The 16,583-nt window shown below is 43.5% G+C and overlaps 1 protein-coding gene and 1 long non-coding RNA gene across 2 annotated transcripts; one reads left to right on the top strand and one right to left on the bottom strand.

Moving 5' to 3' along the window:
- Positions 1 to 3,009: 3,009 nt before the first annotated feature.
- On the bottom strand, positions 3,010 to 5,166 carry LOC139028374 (uncharacterized). Its single transcript, XR_011480572.1, has 2 exons — positions 4,649 to 5,166; positions 3,010 to 4,417 (listed from the first exon to the last, which is right to left on the bottom strand). It is a non-coding gene; the product is annotated as an uncharacterized lncRNA (long non-coding RNA).
- An 83-nt stretch (positions 5,167 to 5,249) lies between these two features.
- On the top strand, positions 5,250 to 16,422 carry LOC111970038 (nuclear ubiquitous casein and cyclin-dependent kinase substrate 1). The gene is made up of 8 exons (XM_023996524.2): positions 5,250 to 5,523; positions 11,001 to 11,050; positions 11,142 to 11,238; positions 11,444 to 11,490; positions 11,670 to 11,819; positions 11,899 to 12,045; positions 12,355 to 12,513; positions 12,676 to 16,422. The coding sequence occupies exons 1-8, from the start codon at positions 5,507 to 5,509 to the stop codon at positions 12,939 to 12,941; spliced, it is 933 nt and encodes a 310-aa protein (XP_023852292.1). The 5' UTR covers positions 5,250 to 5,506; the 3' UTR covers positions 12,942 to 16,422.
- The last annotated feature ends 161 nt before the right edge of the window (positions 16,423 to 16,583 follow it).

Below are 16,583 nucleotides of genomic sequence, written 5' to 3'. Positions count from 1 at the left end.
TCCCTGTGCGCAGGCATAGCCCGGTGCGGTATCATAGCAGCGCCTCGTATGCCGGGCTAAAGTGGGCATCGAGCCAGGTGCCATTGAAGCCGGCTCTACGCATCTGGTCTCCAGTGCGTCTCCTCGGGCCGGTGTGTACATGGCACCAGCCCTACGCATTGGTTCCCCGGTTCGCCAGCACAGCAGTGCGGGCTATTCACCTCGTGGTGTTAAGCCAGGTAGGAGACCTGAGCCAACTCCCCGTGCTTACCGTGAGAGAGGAGCGACCGGGCAGCACCGTGTTATCAGAGATGCGCACGGTGTCCCCTGTGCGCAGGTCATAGCCCGGTGCTGGTACATAGCAGCGCCTCGTATCGGCCGGCTAAGTGGGCATCGAGCCAGTGCCATGAAGCCGGCTCTACCATCTGGTCTCCAGTGCGTCTCCTCGGGCCGGTGTACATGGCACCAGCCCTACGGCTGGTGTCCCCTGGTTCGCCCAGCACAGCCCAGTGCGGGCTATTCCACCTCGCCACACTGGCCTGGCTACGGGGAGCATTCAAGCCAGGTAGGGTTGGGCAGGTCGGTGCTCGAGACCTGTAGTGCGCCTCCACGGTCCGGTCTATCTGGTGCCTTCTCCACGCACCAGCCCTCCTGTGGCAGCCCCACGTACCAGCTCTCCTGCGGCAGCCCCCTCACACCAGCCCTCCGGTGCCGGCACCACGTACCAGGGCTCCAGTTTCAGCACCCCGCACTCGCCCTGAGGTGCGTGTTCCCAGCCTGGTACCACTAGTTCCGGCACCACGCACCAGGGCTACTGTGCACCTCCCGGGTTCAGTATGCCCTGTTCCTGCTCCCCGCACTCGCCCTGAGGTGTGTGTTCCAGCCCGTACCACCAGTTCCGGCACCACGCACCAGGCTACTGTGCGCCTCGGCAGGTATGAGTCTCCGTCGTCCAGCGCCGCTGAGCCGTCTTCCTGTCCAGCGCGCCTGAGCCGTCTTCCTGTCCAGCGCCGCCTGAGCCATCTTCCTGTCCAGCGCCGCCTGAGCCATCTTCCTGTCCAGCGCCGCCTGAGCTGTCTTTCCCTGTCCAGCGCCGCCTGAGCCGTCTTCCTGTCCAGCGCCGCCTGAGCTGCCCGTCTGTCCAGAGCCGCCAGAGCCGCCCGTCTGTCCATAGCCGCCAGAGCCGTCCGTCAGCCAGGAGCCGCCAGAGCCGTCCGTCAGTCCGGAGCTGCCCCTCAGTCCGGAGCTGTCCCTCAGTCCGGAGTTGTCCTTCAGTCCGGAGCTGCCTTTCAGTCCGGAGCTGCCTTTCAGTCCGGAGCTGCCTCTCAGTCCGGACTGAGAGGCATCCCTTTGCGGGATGCATGGTGGATATGGTCACGAGTGTAACCAGGGGGTGAGGCCTCATTTAACACAGTAAATTCATCAGGCTTAAGCCATGTTTCAGTCAGGCCAATCACATCAAGATTATGATCAGTGATAAGTTCATTGACTATAACTGCCTTTGAAGTGAGGGATCTAACGTTAAGTAGCCCTATTTTGAGATTTACCCACAGTGTTACATCTAGCTGTGCGTAATTCATCGCTATTTGACATAATTCATAGCATATCTCAGATTCATCCATGACTGGTGCACAACAATGATTGACACCAGATGTTAAAGAAATGAAAGGTGAGAGAGCAGAGGTCCATTTGCCCTTATAATGGTATGACTTTACAACAAATCAAATCAAAGTGTATTGGTCAAGTATAAAGTTTAGCAGATGTTGTAGCGGGTGCTGCAAAATGCGTGTAACTAGCTCCTAACGGTAAAGTAAAATGGCTGGCCCTCTATTCTTCCACTGATTCCTGGGGCTGTTATTGGGAACTTTCGTGCTCAACAATTGAGCTTATTCATTTTACACAGAAGCAAAATTCAACCAAATCTGGCATGGGACAAATCAAATAGAACAACTAGGTCTGTGTTTAGTGATGTGGAACGTAAAAGATGCAGATAGAAATAGAATGAATGGAGCTGACATGATTCCCTATTCTATGAAAAATACAGATATTTGTTCTACATCTGAATGACATTGTGCAACGTTACATCCCCCTGAACAGGCCCTTGACACTGAGTTACTGAAACCTCTACTACATAGCCCTTTGGGACATTCCCACTGGGCACAAAATGATTAAATCAACATTTTTTCTACGCAATTGGTCAATGTCAACGTATTGTGATGTGGAATCTATGTGGAAAATACATTGGATTTGAAAAAAGTCCTCAACTGTTGTTTTGAGGGTAAAATTTCAACCGCAGGATTACGTCATCATGGTAACCAATTTTCAGCATAGACAAACCTTGTATAAAATATGCTGAATTTGTACCTTTGAAACAACGTCAGATCTTCAACGTAATACCCGCTATAAAAATAAGAAATTGGGTGGGACGCCCCTCCTACTAGAGAGTTGATAAATTTACAGCTACCCCATCAGTCTCCCATTCCTGCTTAGCTTTGATATTTGTCACTGACTATTACCAATGTGCTATTGTGAGAATGATTGTTGAACAATCTACACTTAATAGATTAACTGTTGCTATCGAAGTCATTCTAAACAGTAGGTTCAACAGAGTAACCATACTTTATCAATCATATATCATCAATTATTCTATTTAAGCATGTACAGCATTTGGGAAGTCATCAACAACTATTGTTTAAATTCAGCCCAGGATTCAACTAAAAATAAACAATACATACAGGCCTAGGGTTTCAAGGTTTGGTTGATTTCACATGGAATCTACAAGTTAATAATACATATGTTGGATTCACATCTCCATCTTAACCAAAAATACAAGTTAAAGAATAGTTTGGAATCAAATCAAACTATATAAGTGCATTTAAAGTTTGATTTGATTTAATTCTATTCTTTAACTTAGATTTTTGGTTGAAATGGAGACTTGATTCCAACATATCAATTATTAATTTGTAAACAAACTGGAAATAAAGCCACACTAAGTGGCACATATGGAGCTATCCAAGCAGAAAATACATCTCTTTCAAAAGTGTATATTTTATTGCGTTGACAACAAACACAATTCAATGTCACTTTTGCAATATGGTAAACAGCATATTAACTTGTCAACAAGTTAACAAATGATACGATGGTTTCACATCTCCATCTCAACCAAAAATAAAAGTAAAAAAATAGGATTAAGCCAGTGGCTCAGATGTAACTATTCAAGCAGTAGATACGTCTCCTTTAAGTGTTGTTATTTAGTTGCATTGTCAACCAAACACAATTCAATTTTACTTTCGTAAGACAGTAAATAGCCTAATCTTATAGGGATACTTCAGGATTTTGGCATTGAGGCCCTTTATCTACTTTCCCAGAGTCAGATGAACTTGTGGATACCATTTTTATGTCTCTGTGTCCAATGCTAATAAGCGTTAGCGCAATGACTGGAAGTCTAACAGTTTAGCAATTGCACTAGCGCTAGTTAGCAACTTCCTTCAAACTGCACGCAGAGACATAAAGACTGTATCTCATAGTTCATCTGACTCTGGGGAAGTAGATAAAGGGCCTCATTGCCAAAATCCCGAAGTTTACCTTTAAGGCTGTTTTACAAACTAATGTAACAGTATTTATTTAACCTTAAAATTAGTAGCACATCATTGGCCACATTGTGAGGTTACTGGAAAAATAAATGACTTCTTATGTAATCATAGAAAGTGTGCATGTTCAGGGTCGCAGGGGTGTGGAAATCTTCACAATTGCTATGATAATCTGCACAGAATCTCAAATGGCATTGAGAACTTGCACCATGTACTTTAATAATCTCAATTGCAATCTAGGCCATTTGGTTGTGCTATAATTTGAAGCACAGGGATAACACATTAAGTTGTTGTATAAATTAACAAAATATCTGACATTGTATCCCATTTGAACTTTGGTGTGCTTTTAAATGGTTGAAAGCACAGTGGTAACACATTTTGGTGACAACTAAACCAAAAATCCGACATAGATTTTCCATTCCAATGTGGTTGTGCTGTTAGATGGTTGAAAGCATAGTGATAACAAATTGGGAACTCAACAAACTTTAGGCAGTTTTTTTGAGTGGGTAAAAATAGGTTGGAATCTCATTGATGAACCTATCTACCAAATATTACCAAATTCTCCACATTGAAATTACGTGGTGTGCCCATTGGGTTGTTAGTGATGGACATCGGTTATTTAAAATCCCCTTTTCCAAGAAAACAACTCTCAGTCCATTCTACTTGTGCATCCTCCGTGGAGTTCTCTTTATTCTAATTCTAAATGTTCTCTATTGAAATGAATTACACTATCATTTCTAGTGCTCTGTGGCTGTGTAGCGGAGGCTTAATGCAGGTAATGGAGGCCTTCAAGCGATTAATGGATTCATGTCCTTGGAGATCCACAATACTTCCAGCTCCTCATTTTGCTATGGAGGGAGAAAAACACACGTGAAATAGATACTACACATATTCTAACAATCAAACAGTCTCAGCACAATCCTCTCATTCATCACGAGACAATCTCTTCAAATGTCAAGGATATTTGTCAACAAAGAAAAGCTATGAATAAAGACAGTATCAGAATACCCCCCTCCAAGCTGTATTGTCATCAGTATAAAATTAAGGCATTTGTTGTAGACACAGCCCATGTCCCTCACCTTCAAATATTGACAGGGAAAAGTTATACTGTAGACGTAGCCTAAAATCTGATGTATTTTTTTCTGTTTCAAATTCTTTGCATTTAACATCAGATAGTTGTTTGGACATTCTGATACTGGCGAGGAGGCTATTACTCTGCACAATTTTTCAAACAGTAGAACCACATCTATACCTGACTGTCTTCTGTGCAATTAAGCTTACAATTTAGTGCCTGGGGATACAGTGCCAGTACCCCAAGCCCTCCTCAGTGGAAAATAAAATCATTACAAATGCATAGCTTTCTATAGACACTCATGTAACTACATGCTGGCAGGCCGCGCATATTTCCCAGTAGAAAGTTACATTGTGGTAATTTCGAACACAAATTCGTGCAACTTGCATCCACACTGAGGGCCTCTTTTTGTTTTCTTAGCAGTGCCTTCTCAACCTATCTTTGAAAGGGGGGAGGGTAAATGGGTTGTACCACTGGGTTTGATGAGCAACTAAAACATCCAACCAAAAAGTAAATTATCATTCAAACTGCCCAATGGAAGCTTTGGAGTGTTGATGCTCTCCTCTCAGCGGCGACGATGGGCAGTCCTTTATGCCAAGGGCCACTTGGTTAGGTTGCGCATAGGCTGCAGTTTCAGTTTGTTTTATTCACCATTTTGAGTAGCTGAAGGTAAAATTTTTAACTAAAATCTCGTTTGGAAGACAAATCGTTGCCGTAGATTTAGTTTTACGCAGTAGCCGGGGCGTTGGAGTTGGAAGGTCTCGTTGCGCCCTTTGGAGTTGCAGAGCGGGACGATTTTGTTTTTATTTTTCTGGATTTCCTTTCCCCTTTCTTACATTCTTAACCTCTACAGTATTTCTGCAAAATGTCAAGACCAGTGAGGTAGGTTTTTCCTAATATGTCCTCCGCTGAGACTGCACGGTGTGCACGTTGCCTTTCGCAGGCAACACGCACGTCGCTACCATGTTGTGCATTTTGTTCACCGTTGCGTTTATTTGATTAAACATTTATGTAAATGTTTTTTTTTTCTTGTCGTGCACGCACTTGATAGCATGATTCCTTACTATGTGGACTGTTCGCCATGGTTAGGTTGAAATGTCTGTAATGCGCGTACCTTGGCGTGTGTGCGTGCATCTGGTGCAAATCATGCCTAAAAAACGATCCAACGCGAGCATCATTTGGTGCACTAACCTTAATGTTTTGTCGGATTTACCATTGTTTTATATGTCCCTGGACTGTGGCATGGCCTGGTATTTTGCGTGAAAGGGGAAGGAGACAGACTGGGGAATATGGCTACCCATTCATCCACGGGGGACTCTGAAAAGCTAATAAAAACCAGGGCTGGAGGTAGACATCGGCTCATGGGATGTACTATTGTTAGCGCGCAGCCTTGCGACGTGTGCACTAACTACAAATATCTACATTTAAAATGCAATTGTCTTATATTTTAATAGTCTTATTACTAGGGAACAATGAAATGTAAAAAGGCCGAGGCAGCCTTGTTGGTTTTCAGTGAAAACGCGGTAGGAGAAGGGGAGAGCGGAGGAACTACATTTTCACTGATGGCAGTAAATTAACACTGGAAGTGTGTCAGAGGGGGCGGAGTGGCTTTAGAAGTCACCACACCCCCCATGCCTAGCTCTTCACTGCCTGAAAAGACCGAAAGGGTCGCATTTGAGCGAAGAAAAAAATCGTCTTTGTATCTCAAGATAACCACTAACAAATGGACGATACTTGTTGATACAATGTAGCATACTATCGGATGCGAAGCACGCGCCACCCGAATGTTGCAACACTGTAACCGCAAAGAGCTGATTAAACTCAACGGTTTATGATGATTTGAGCGGCGACTGGTGTGGACGGCAGAGGTCACATAAAATTACGTTTTGATATATATAAAATACACATTTCAGGCCCCATTTATACTGAACAATGTCGTGTGTAACTGCGGGCTATTTTGGGTGCTGAAATCAGTCGTTTTTTATATATATAAATAAACGTACATTTGTGACATCGGTCCAGTCATTACACTAGTCGCCGCTCAATTCCGTCGTAAATCGTGGAGTTTATTTGGCTGCCACAAACAATGAAACCGATATTGCGCCCACTGATATGCAAAAAGAAAAATTTGCAATGTGGCGTCGCAGGTAACCCAGGCTCTATTCCTTCCAGGTAATTCGCGGGTCCCAGTCCCTCGATATTTTGGCTCATTATGGTCACTGTTCTAGTGGTGGTCAGCTTTCGGTCTGTCTGTCTGTTGCAAGGTGGCGACAGGGCCTGGCTTTGCAATCTAACCGCTTGTAAAATTACTTATTGCCCTGACGACTCTTCCTCGCTCCCGTTAGCTAATTTAACCATGTGTGGTACTGTTAGCCTATACTATTACAATAAGGGTGCTTCCAGGACTATTGTGTGTTGGGAGGTCAGGGTGGTGGCAAAATATAATACAAAATCCAAGGTTTTTGGTTCTGATCCATGTGTGTACGTTTACCAGAACAAGACAACTATATGTAGGTTTTGAATGCCTGTGTGTGTATATTACAGCACAGCTCTGAAGGTGTGTATTACATTGAGCATGGTCTGTGGTCAGCAGTGTGTCACCTGAAGTGCTGGTCTCCTGTAGTGTGTGTGCAGAGGCAAAACTTTGGTTTTAGAAGTGGGGGGCATAACCTGACAGGGGTTCCTCCCTCAGAATTTTCTTAGGCATCTAAAGATAATTTTGCATTTCTACACAGTCTAATATGACCATTTTGCGGTCACTTTAATTGTAATTAAGCCTATAATATGTTTCTGAACACTTCAACATGAATGTGGATTCTAACATGATTATGGATAATCCTGAATGAATCATGAGTAATGATGAATGAGAAAGTTATAGATACGGGCTCCTGAGTGGTGCAGCTGTCTAAGGCACTGCATCTCAGTGCAAGAGGTGTCACTACAGTCCCTGGTTCGAATCCAGGCTGTCACATCTGGCCATGATTGGGATTCCCATAGGGTGGTGCACAATTGGCCCAGCGTTGTCAGGGGTAGGCCGTCATTGTTAATAAGAATTTGTTCTTAACTGACTTGCCTATTAAATAAAGGTTACATTTTTTTTTTTTTTTACTATTTTTTTTACCCCCTGTAGAGCTGTTTTTCTCACCATTACAATAACAGGGGAGGTTAGCATTTGAAGGGGTATGATATTTGTGCATCTAACTTTCTCACCATCATTCACGATTCATTCAGGATTATCGGTAATCATGGTAGCAACCACATTAATGTAGAAGTGTTTAGGAACATTCTATTCTTATTTACAATAAATGTGACTCCAAAATGACAATACATTATTTACCATTCATTTCTACTTTCTATTTCACAAAATAATCTGAAACAACCAAAAACAAACAGCAAATGCATCCAACAAATGTGTAGAGTCTCAAGCTTGATGTAGTCATTGTGTGCTATGTATGTGGGACCAAATACTTTTTACTACTTTTAATACACATACAAGTGAATTTGGCCCAATACTTTTGATCCCTTAAAATGGGCGGGGACTATGTACAACAAGTGCTCTAATTTCTAAACAGTTCACCCAATACAGATGAAAATACCCCCTCAAATTAAAGCTGACAGTTTGCACTTAAATGTCATTGTTTGATTTCGAATCCAAACTTGGAGTATAGAGACAAAAGAAGAAAAAATGATTAGCTGTCCCAATAATTATGGAGGGCACTGTAATTCATATAGGCCTAATAGTACTGTAGAGCTGTTTTTACTTGCGCACTATATAGCTGGATTGCCCTGTCCTGCCCCTAGGGATCCACCACCCTGCAGCGCCCCAACTCAGCACACCCCACTCAGCTTTAGGATCTTAGTGAAATATTCATTAACCAACAGTACGGCAAACCCCCAGGGCCATGACTGGGCAGCCCAGCAGTTAGGGATTGCCTGAATAGGTATCTCCCCTTAAGTGGGCATGTTTTCAAAATGGACTCCTTTTGTTGTACAGTATTCCATATAAGGCATCCAGACCTTATGAAAGTTGCACAGTATACCTTTAATCTTGTATTGAATCAAATCTAGTGATACATTACATTTCTGTCATCCATTGTGGGAGGATAACCAACCTTCCAATTAATGGTAATGCATTTCTGAGCCACTATAAATGCTAGATTACACTTCTGATAAGTCTCCAGTATCAACATTTCCAAGCGAACAAAAATGGCGGGAAGGGAGAATCTGTAAACATGCTGAATTCAGCCAGCCTTCACAAGAGCACAACATATGCAGATAGGTCCCCTTTTTGTGTTTTACACCTCCTGCAGAGGAATTACATTTGAGTCCATGATATTCAGTTTCACTGGCATATATGAATCATTAAATTAAATGTGTCTTCCTCAGATTTTTGTGTCATTGGAAAAAGCCTATCAACCCTTGATACAGTTTGGAAATCAACTTTTGTCAGACTGCCTGAAACTATTTTAAATCTTTAAATCTTCTGGCTTGTCCAGTGTTAGATGCAAAGAGAGAATAAAGTGTTGCACCGAGTGGCGTAGCGGTCTAAGGCACTGCATCTCAGTGCTAGAGGCGTCACTACAGACACCCTGGTTCGACTCCAGGCTGTATCACAACCGGCCATAATTGGGAGTCCCATAGGGTGGCGTACAATTTGCCCAGCGTCGTCTGGGTTTAGCCGGGGTAGGCCGTCATTGTAAATAAGAATTTGTTCTTAACTGACTTGCCTAGAATAGAAATGTAACCTGCAAAAGTTTGCCTCGGCACAGTCAGACTGGTCTTCCGTGGTTGCCTGACTCTGCAGTTTCTAATAAAAACTCACACTGCTCTGTCAAATGTCAGAATATTGGTCTTCAATCATTTGGCTGCAGGTTTCAGCGTTTGATTCAGGTCTAGTGTGATTGAGGCAAAAATAATAGCTAAAGTTAGTGAGCTATCTAGCTAACATTAGCCAACTTTTGGCTAGCTCTAATGGTACATCAGCTGGTGAAAACTAGCTAAGTTAATTTACTTATTTTGAAACAGGACAAAACAAAGGCTACAAAACATTTCCATGCACACAACAGCTGTTAGATACTGCTACCTGACAGATAGCTAGCGGCTAAAGCTGAACTGGCTGTAGTAGCTACTAGCTAGCAAACTAGTTCATTCACTTCAGACAGAACTTTAGTCGAGAGGGGTTGAAACGTGTAACGCATTAGTAGTGTAACTGACATGTAACATTAGCTAACTCAGCACTGGAAATAAATACTTTTTTTCTGTTATGTCAAACAGCAGTTACCTTGCCAGCTACATCAGTCAAATAAAAGTAGCCAGTTTTTGTTCTGCTTGCTTTTACAAGTCAGAGAAAAACACAACACACACAGACAACAACTTCCATTCGCACATTCTGTAGTGTCCATCTTAAATCCAGGCAGCTCATACTGACAAACAGCCTATCCTACCACTCTTAAGGCACAGATGACACTTTTTGTATCACAGTGCAATGATAAAACTGGGGGGGCAAACATTTAATTTCAGAATGTGGGGTGTGTGTTTGCGTGCGTTCAACCATTCCACTCACCCACATTCCCAAATGAGCCCTTGAAACTGGAGAAGTGGGACACCAGTTTACTAAAACGGATTGATTATTAAAACGCATGCAACACATGCTGCTGATACATGGTTGACCGCTGAGTGTGGTAGAATAGAGGGAGCTGAGATTTGATAACCCTGTTGCTCCTGAAATCTTTGGCTGCATTTTGACACATATTATCCTCTTACTAGAGATAAGAACCATATAGAGTTGGGCATTTTATATGAACCAGATGGGGTGTTATGTTTGTCTAATCTCTAATCTGAAGACTTCTGTTACTTCCTAGGGCCAATGCCGATCATAAAATCAGTGGGCTAGCATGGTCTTGAGTCACCACCACAAGATATTATCAGGCCAATATTCCAGCCAGCACGGTATTGTTCAGAGCAGCATGATTTTGTGAAAAGCGTATTTGTGAATTAGTAGAGCTAGGTAGGCCTACATAGCTAACATTATATAATTGGGCCCATCTGGACTCGCATAAAGCATTGGACATTCAAAAGACATGATCCTCCATTTATCTTTAATCAACCCTGTGTGTTGAGATTGGTGCAGATGAATAGCCACATTAGACTATTAATTTGTACCCTTTAGCCTTATTGTGTCCTCTGTGAGGAGAGGGCTGAGTAAGATGACTGGGTCCCCCTGACAGCATGTAACCTTTACGGTAGTGAACGGCTGTGATGATTATTATTTCTGCATGTTTTGTCCTACAACGACAGTCCTCCTAACTGACTAGAAACAGGAAAGGGAATTTCTGATTGGCTGTTTGTTTACTTCACAGGAACAAGAAGGTGGTGAATTACTCCCAATTCCAAGAGTCTGATGATGCAGGTGAGAGGGCAAGAGAGTGTGTGTGCAACTGCAACCCCTCTCCCCTGTAGCTAAACTGTGAGTGTGTAACCCCTTTTCCCTTCCCTTGTAGATGAGGAGTATGGGAGGAACTCAGACAAGCCTAAGAAGCCTCGTGCGGCTCCTCGTGAGGTGAAGCGCAAGCGTTCAAAGAACTCACAGGAGGACAGGTGAGCCCAGAGAACAGCAGCACAAGGCTGAATCCTAACTCACACTTCAGTTAACATCTCACGTTGTCGTCAAGCATTATTTCGAAATACGAGTTGAGGGCTCAACTCAAGATTAAGCGGTTCTATAATATCCGGCCTTGATGTGTAGAGGAACTGTATCTGCCTCCTTTGGTGCTTGTTGCTCAGTTGTTGTTTTTGGTTTCAGTGAGGATTCTGATGAAAAACTCTCAAAATCCAAAAATGATTCGGCAGGTAAGCCATTCTGGTTGATTAACAATGTTATGTTTGTTAAATCTTCATTTCTGATAAATCTATGATGCTAAGGTTATAGGGGTTTGGGTCTAACTAGGTGTATGGGCTATTGAAAGGGGACTAGGGATAGGAGATGTTTTGGGACCGTGCTAGTGGTGAATGTTTCTGTTTGGGTGCAGATGACTTTGGTAGTGATGAAGGCAACGACTTTGGAGAGGAGGATGAGGAGGATGGAGGGAGTGACTTTGAAGCTAAACAAGGGAAAAAGGGAAAAACAGCCAAAGTGGCAAAGCCCACCAAGAGAACACCCAAGAGAAAACGACCTGCAGGTAAGACTCATACACTGAGGTGTGTGTGTGCCAGTTATAACGACTGTGTTATAAACTGACTACATCTTTCTGTGTGTAGATGACAGTGATGAGGAGGGGAGTCGTAAGGTGCGTACGGTGCGCCAGGCTGCCACCAAGGCCGTGTCCAAACAGAGAGAGATCCTGCTGGGAGACGGGGGCAGCGAGGACGAGGAACGCGAAGACCAAGAGGAGGCCTTCCCAGACCGTAAGTCAACCACTCAAAACGGACCCACTTGGACCATAAGTCAACCACTCTACACTATAGTCCTACTGACACAACCACAAAAATGTACACTGAAACTTTAAGTTATACACACAGCACTGAGCCGGCCTACATGGATTGTAAGTCAATCACTCAATATTACATTGCGCGTATATCAACCACAGTGCTTTACAAACTATGAATAAACCACATGAATAGTTTTCATGGAGCGTAAATTAAACCAATATGGAAAGTGACATTTGTTGGGTGAAATGACCAATAATCACTAGCTCGTCCCCCTCTCCTCTCTAGCTGATGAGTCGGGCAGTGATGAAGACTTCATGGTTGAGGATGATGATGATAGTGACTACGGCCGCTCCAAGAGCAAGAGGAGCAGCAAGAAGGTGATCAGACGGAGCAGGCCGGAGAGGAAGGAGAAGAAATCCCCCAAACCAAGACTAAAGGCCACCGGTAGGACTGCTCACTATGAATCAATCACCCATATCCTTCAGAACTAAAAGCATAGGTTGTTGTACAGGCTGTTTTTCGATAAAGGTTTTGTATCCTCCCAGCCTCAAAACATAATTGAATGAATGTGTATCTCTAACTGTGTGTGTGCCTCTCCTCTCCCAGTGACCCCCAGCCCAATGAAAGGAAAGGGTAAAGGTCGCCCAAGCGCCGCCAAGGCCCCGGAGAAGAGCTCGCCCAAAGAGGAGGAAGAGGAGGAGCCAGAGAGCCCTCTGGAGGAGGAAGAAGAGGAGGAGGTGGTGAAGAAAGACTCCTCCCCCGCTCCCAAGAAAACAAAGGAGGCACCTGGGAAGGAGAAGAAGGAAGACGCCGAGGAGGAGGAGGAAGAGGAGGACGGTTCGGAAGAGGACGCACCCTCTGGGGAAGACTAGCCCCACAGAAGTTCCACCTCTCTCCCCTTCCACGTCTTTCTCTCTTAACCTTATGTTTTTTGTTTTGTTTCTCTTGGTTTAGAGGGTTTTATTTCGGTTTCCGTGGTGGCCTGGCTCAATGGTTTGAACCTCGTGGTTTTGTTGTTTAGTGTTAGTTTTTATCTTCCCCTAATGAATGAATGACTGACTGAGGACAGTGTCTGTGCATGAGAACATGTATACCACCATATGGCTGTGAGGGATGGAAGGGAAGAACATGTGAGATTTGACTCTCTGTCCCATCCCCCCATCACTGTCTGCTCTGCTCAGCTTCACCTCCTGGCTCACCTTTCCTCGCATTTCTCATCTCCTTCTCTGCAGTGGCTGCATTAGTCTTTCCTACACAAGTCTGTGTGAATATCAGAAAACAGTTTCTTTCGGCTTTGTTAGTTTGCCTTTCTGAGTGCTCAGTGCTAGTAGGGATCCGTCCTCAACAGTCGCTTGGTGTGTAGAGTCGTTAGTTTTCACTCTGCAGGTGTGTGTGCAAGTGAGCCTTCTATTTAAAAAAAAAAATACACTTTCTACAGCCATTTTCTTTCTACTCCTGTTCTCCGTCCCCCCTCTCCTCCTCAAGTAATCTCTGGTCTGACATGACTGGATAGGTGCAAGCAATGTAGTGTAACCCTTGCTTTTGCCTATCCAGTAGTGTTAGATCAGGGATTACTAACTGAGCCCTGGGTTTGTTCAGCCAGTCTGGGTTAGGGTCTCCCTCTCCATCTTGGTTTGTCAGTGGACTGCTGGTGTTCAATCAAAGCACTTTATTCACTGTGCAACACTACCCATTGGTTCAGTCGGAACCCACTGGTGACGAATCAGAGAGGGCCACACTGGAGACTCTTGAGGGAGGATATGATGTCTGTGTTTCCTGTCTGTTTATTTCCCTGTATCTAGATTGCCTTCACTGAGGCCCTAGGCCAACTAACCCCATGGCACTGTGCAGACAGACACTGTGCTTTTGAAACTATCTCAAACACAACACGTTTTAACAGGAAGGTTTTATGGTTGTTATTTTAATGTTAACTTAGTTGAATTAATGCTATGTTATATTTCCCCCTACTCTGAGGTCATGCCCTGGTCCTGTGTCAAGGACCTTCAGTTTAACACATACACAAAGCTTGTTTTGTTATTGAATATGTAACGGTTCAGTAATGTGCTAGAAGGAACAGAGTTGAAGATCACTGCTTTGGAGTAGCAGTGTGTTATTGTGCTTTAGACAGAGTGAGTGCTCTGAGCTTCTGCTATGAGCTGTAAACGGTTAATGATGTGGTGATTGAGGGGGTCATGGAAGCAGGTCCTAGATCAGCCTTCCGAGAACCTCTTCTTTATGTGTCTTTACTGTGTGCTGGTATTACTACAGTGCAAGGGTGTGATGGAGCACACGCTCAAGGGGTTTGGCGTTTCCTCAACCTATGCCCTCTACCTTTGGTTTGTGGTTCAGAGATGTTAGATGCTTTGGATGCCTCTGTGCTGGGCATGATACATACACACAGAGCATCCTCTCTTGTTCAACCCTTTGTGCCAGGCATCCCCAAGCTTTTTTAAATTGAATCGAGAATGTGTTTTTTTTTTTTTGTCCCCAAATAGATTTTTTTGGGGGGGGTTTGCTTTACTTCTCTATTCAGATTTTTTTGTAATGTTTGTTTTTTAAGAAAAGAAATAAAATGTATCTTGATTTTAAAGAAAAGTTGACCCTATCCATCTGTTTTTCTGCTGTGTTATAACTGTCTGGGAGAGCAGACCCAGAAATCCCTCCTTTCTGTTCCACTCACTTCCTTTCTCTCATTCTATTACTCTCTCATCTCCTGCTCCTTCACTCAGTTCATACTCACTCCCTCTCTCACAGAAGCTTGATGCCAGCTAATGTGTTGCTCCACACCTCTGCTCTCCTCCACAACCAAGAAACACTAGCTGTATTTCCCCTACTCTGCCCTGCAGAGATCTGATATGACTGGATAGGTGACAGCAATATGAAGGAATATAGGTCAAACCACTGCTTATGCCTTCCTGGTTGTTTCTGATCAGCAAATAGTGCAGAGGTGAGTGCTGTTTTTCAACTCCTCCCTGGGTTGAAAAACTTTTGAGCCAAACCTATGGTATCAAAAAGTGTTCTTGGTCTAAATGGATTCATTATTGTTTTAGCTGAGAATGAACTCTACCAGTTATTAAAATGAGTTTGGATGCTTAAAGATTGAATCTGTTTCTTATTGCCTTATTTTCCCTTGGTCCTGCTGAACTAGAGGCACTGTGTTATGGTGTGATACATGTGGATTGGAGGGGATGTTATTGTGTTTAGGGTGAATACTAAACCAATCCCTAGCCCCCTAATCCTCAGACAATCCTGTAGATCTGAAATGATTCCACCTAGTCTACAGTACTGCCTAGGGCATTAGGGGTAACTTTGGACTTCAGCAAATGACTGCTCTGCCTCTTTGATAATGACCAACTGAAGCCATATATCTGACATAGAAAAAGAGGATGAGGAGGGGGTGTCTGACATGTAATCAAATAAAAGACCTTGCTGACCAAGATCGAAGCTGTCATACCAGGGGAGGACTATATGTATATATTTTGTTGGCCTATCCTTCAGGCCCAATAATGTGTTCTGACCAATACCAAATCACTCAAGACCCCAAGACTGAAAACACATGCCCTAGAAGCTGTTTGAGCAGACCCAAACTGAACCTGGTTCTGGTGCACTTTCACTGTTACCCTCCTGACTGCAGTGGATAAGTTTATTTGCCTAATTCCAAAACGACCACTAGCCCTTTGACCATATTGATTATATCTATTCAATCCTTTTCTACACGAAGGCCTTGGGGTTAGGAGTTCATTTAGATTGGTCATCTTAGTATAGGGCTTCTATCATATTCCTGAATGTCACTGAATGCTTGTACTGTATGGGGTTTCTGTGTCCAGGCAGCAGGGGCTCCCACACAGGAATATGAGATCCATACTGCTGGGCTTTTTTATGCTCGATAACCGAATGATTGTCACTGGTGTCCCAGGTCTGAATCAGGCCCTTATTAGAGGGGAAGGATGAAAACAAGCAGTGCTGGGGACCTCCAGGCCCAGATTTGAATCCCCCTGTTTAACATGAAGACATAAACATGATAAATCATGGATTTGCTCTTTCTTTCCCATGCTTTCTTCAGTATCCCTGCATTTATATTGCTTTTCATTCGTATTTTCTATGTAGCTTACATTTACATTGCTAGTACAATTTAAGCAAAATTGTGATTCTTACAGGTGATGGTGCCGAGAAGCTTTTGTCAGTGGTGTGGAAAGGGAACGTTGAACTGTTGAATCTTTTGCATGTTGTGGAAAAGTGAGCAGTGATGATGATGAAGAAAACAATATTGTGGTCTTACAAAATATTATCGACAACAATGATGTTGAAGACGTTTTGGTTTCCCAGCTTCTAATAAAGGCAACCTACTTTTTATATGGATTTAACTAGTTGTTTTCTGATGTCGACCTCTGTGTTTTATGTGTGAGTGATGTGAGGCTCATAGAGTCATAATACCCACAAAACCTAGCGGTCAAACAAGGAATTGGTTCCAATCATTTTTCCACCATTCATTTTTCCCATAGGGGATTTTAGAA

This window comes from Salvelinus sp. IW2-2015, linkage group LG11 (assembly GCF_002910315.2).
Source record: "Salvelinus sp. IW2-2015 linkage group LG11, ASM291031v2, whole genome shotgun sequence".
Lineage (NCBI taxonomy): Eukaryota > Metazoa > Chordata > Actinopteri > Salmoniformes > Salmonidae > Salvelinus > Salvelinus sp. IW2-2015.
The sequence above is the reverse complement of the archived record's forward strand: the minus strand, read 5'-3'. Positions and strand labels throughout refer to the sequence as shown.

Coding starts and splice junctions, on each gene's coding strand:
- LOC111970038 (XM_023996524.2), top strand. Junction 11,820..11,898: donor CAAGAGAAAACGACCTGCAG/GTAAGACTCATA, acceptor TTCTGTGTGTAG/ATGACAGTGATGAGGAGGGG. Junction 12,514..12,675: donor ACCAAGACTAAAGGCCACCG/GTAGGACTGCTC, acceptor CTCCTCTCCCAG/TGACCCCCAGCCCAATGAAA.